General features: G+C 33.1%; 1 protein-coding gene across 1 annotated transcript; it reads right to left on the bottom strand.

The window, feature by feature from the left end:
* Positions 1 to 315: 315 nt before the first annotated feature.
* On the bottom strand, positions 316 to 991 carry LOC124945888 (60S ribosomal protein L27-like). The gene has a single exon (XM_047486409.1). It carries the CDS (start codon positions 949 to 951, stop codon positions 544 to 546), a length of 408 nt encoding a protein of 135 aa, XP_047342365.1. The 5' UTR covers positions 952 to 991; the 3' UTR covers positions 316 to 543.
* Positions 992 to 1,270: the final 279 nt, after the last annotated feature.

Raw genomic sequence — 1,270 nt, 5'->3', positions numbered from 1 at the left:
ACAACTGTCCATTTAGAGGTCTATAAGTAAATTATTATAATCACAACCGTTTTTTTATCAAAATTTTAACCAACAAACAGTACATTTTTTTTCAAAATATCAATGTAATTATAATATATAGAACAAACAATTGTTTGAAATTATAACATTGTGAAAAAATCAACAAATATTGCATATAATTTGTTTACACCAAATGCTCAACTGTAAGTGTAAGAACATATTGTACATGAAAATCAGATCAGAATGATTCTGTTATTCTTAATTCTAACCCTAATTAGCTTGTTTAGATCATATTCAACAAAAGAGACAACCCTCTAGAATCAGATGACACTTCACAATCATTCAACGAAATGTTTCAAATCTGTCTCTAAAGCCAAGATTAACAAGCCCTTGAATATCAGATTCAATATCTGCCTCAACAAAATTTGTCCAAATGTAGTAACATTTTAATAGAAATAAATTGGGGAGGGATAATACAGAAATCAGGCATTTTCCTCAACAAATAAACATCTAAAACATAGTAGCATTAAGAAATTGATAAATTTAGAACCTGAGCTTAGTGAAGAACCACCTGTTCTTCCCTGTCTTGAACCGTTCCTCTAAACGAGCCTTGGTCTCCTTTGCAGCTGTGACTTTCTTGTCGCGAGATTGCAGACAATCAACAGTGACGATGTCCTTAATATCAACGTCAAGCGTGTAACGAGTTGGCATAATGTGATTGTAATTGACGAGCTTGATGAATGCCTTCACACGTGACTTCTTTGCTGTCTTCTTCGCTGAGTCCTTCCGGTTCACTTTCTTCGGATACTTTGAGATTCCGGCGACAAGGCAATGTCCGTAGGGTTTATCTCTTGTTCCATCATCAAAAGCACGGACGATCACCGCTTTCCTGCCTGCATATCGGCCCTGCAAGATAATAACCGCCTTGTTTGGCTTTAGAAACTTCACCATCTCTTTCTCTCAAAGACGAAGGCGATTGTGAAAGGTTTATACGTTAGGGAAAATGGAAGATCTATAGAAACCCTAATTAGAGAGGCATTTGAAAGTGGTGAAAGCCCAGTCCAATTTTGATGGATCAAAAACACTGAACATGGACTAAAATCTTTAGTCCAATAATATATTAAATGGTTTGGGAACTTTTAAGTTTTAAACTTAATAAATTAAATTTATTTTAAAATGAAAATATTTAAATGTTAATAAATTTTTAATAATATATATGATTTGGTTTTTAGATGTTTTCATAATCAATTATATATTGGACTACGATTCA

This window comes from Impatiens glandulifera, chromosome 7, assembly GCF_907164915.1.
Source record: "Impatiens glandulifera chromosome 7, dImpGla2.1, whole genome shotgun sequence".
In the NCBI taxonomy this organism is placed as follows: domain Eukaryota; kingdom Viridiplantae; phylum Streptophyta; class Magnoliopsida; order Ericales; family Balsaminaceae; genus Impatiens; species Impatiens glandulifera.
Note: the sequence above shows the minus strand (reverse complement) of the source record. Positions and strands in the feature narration are given on the sequence as shown.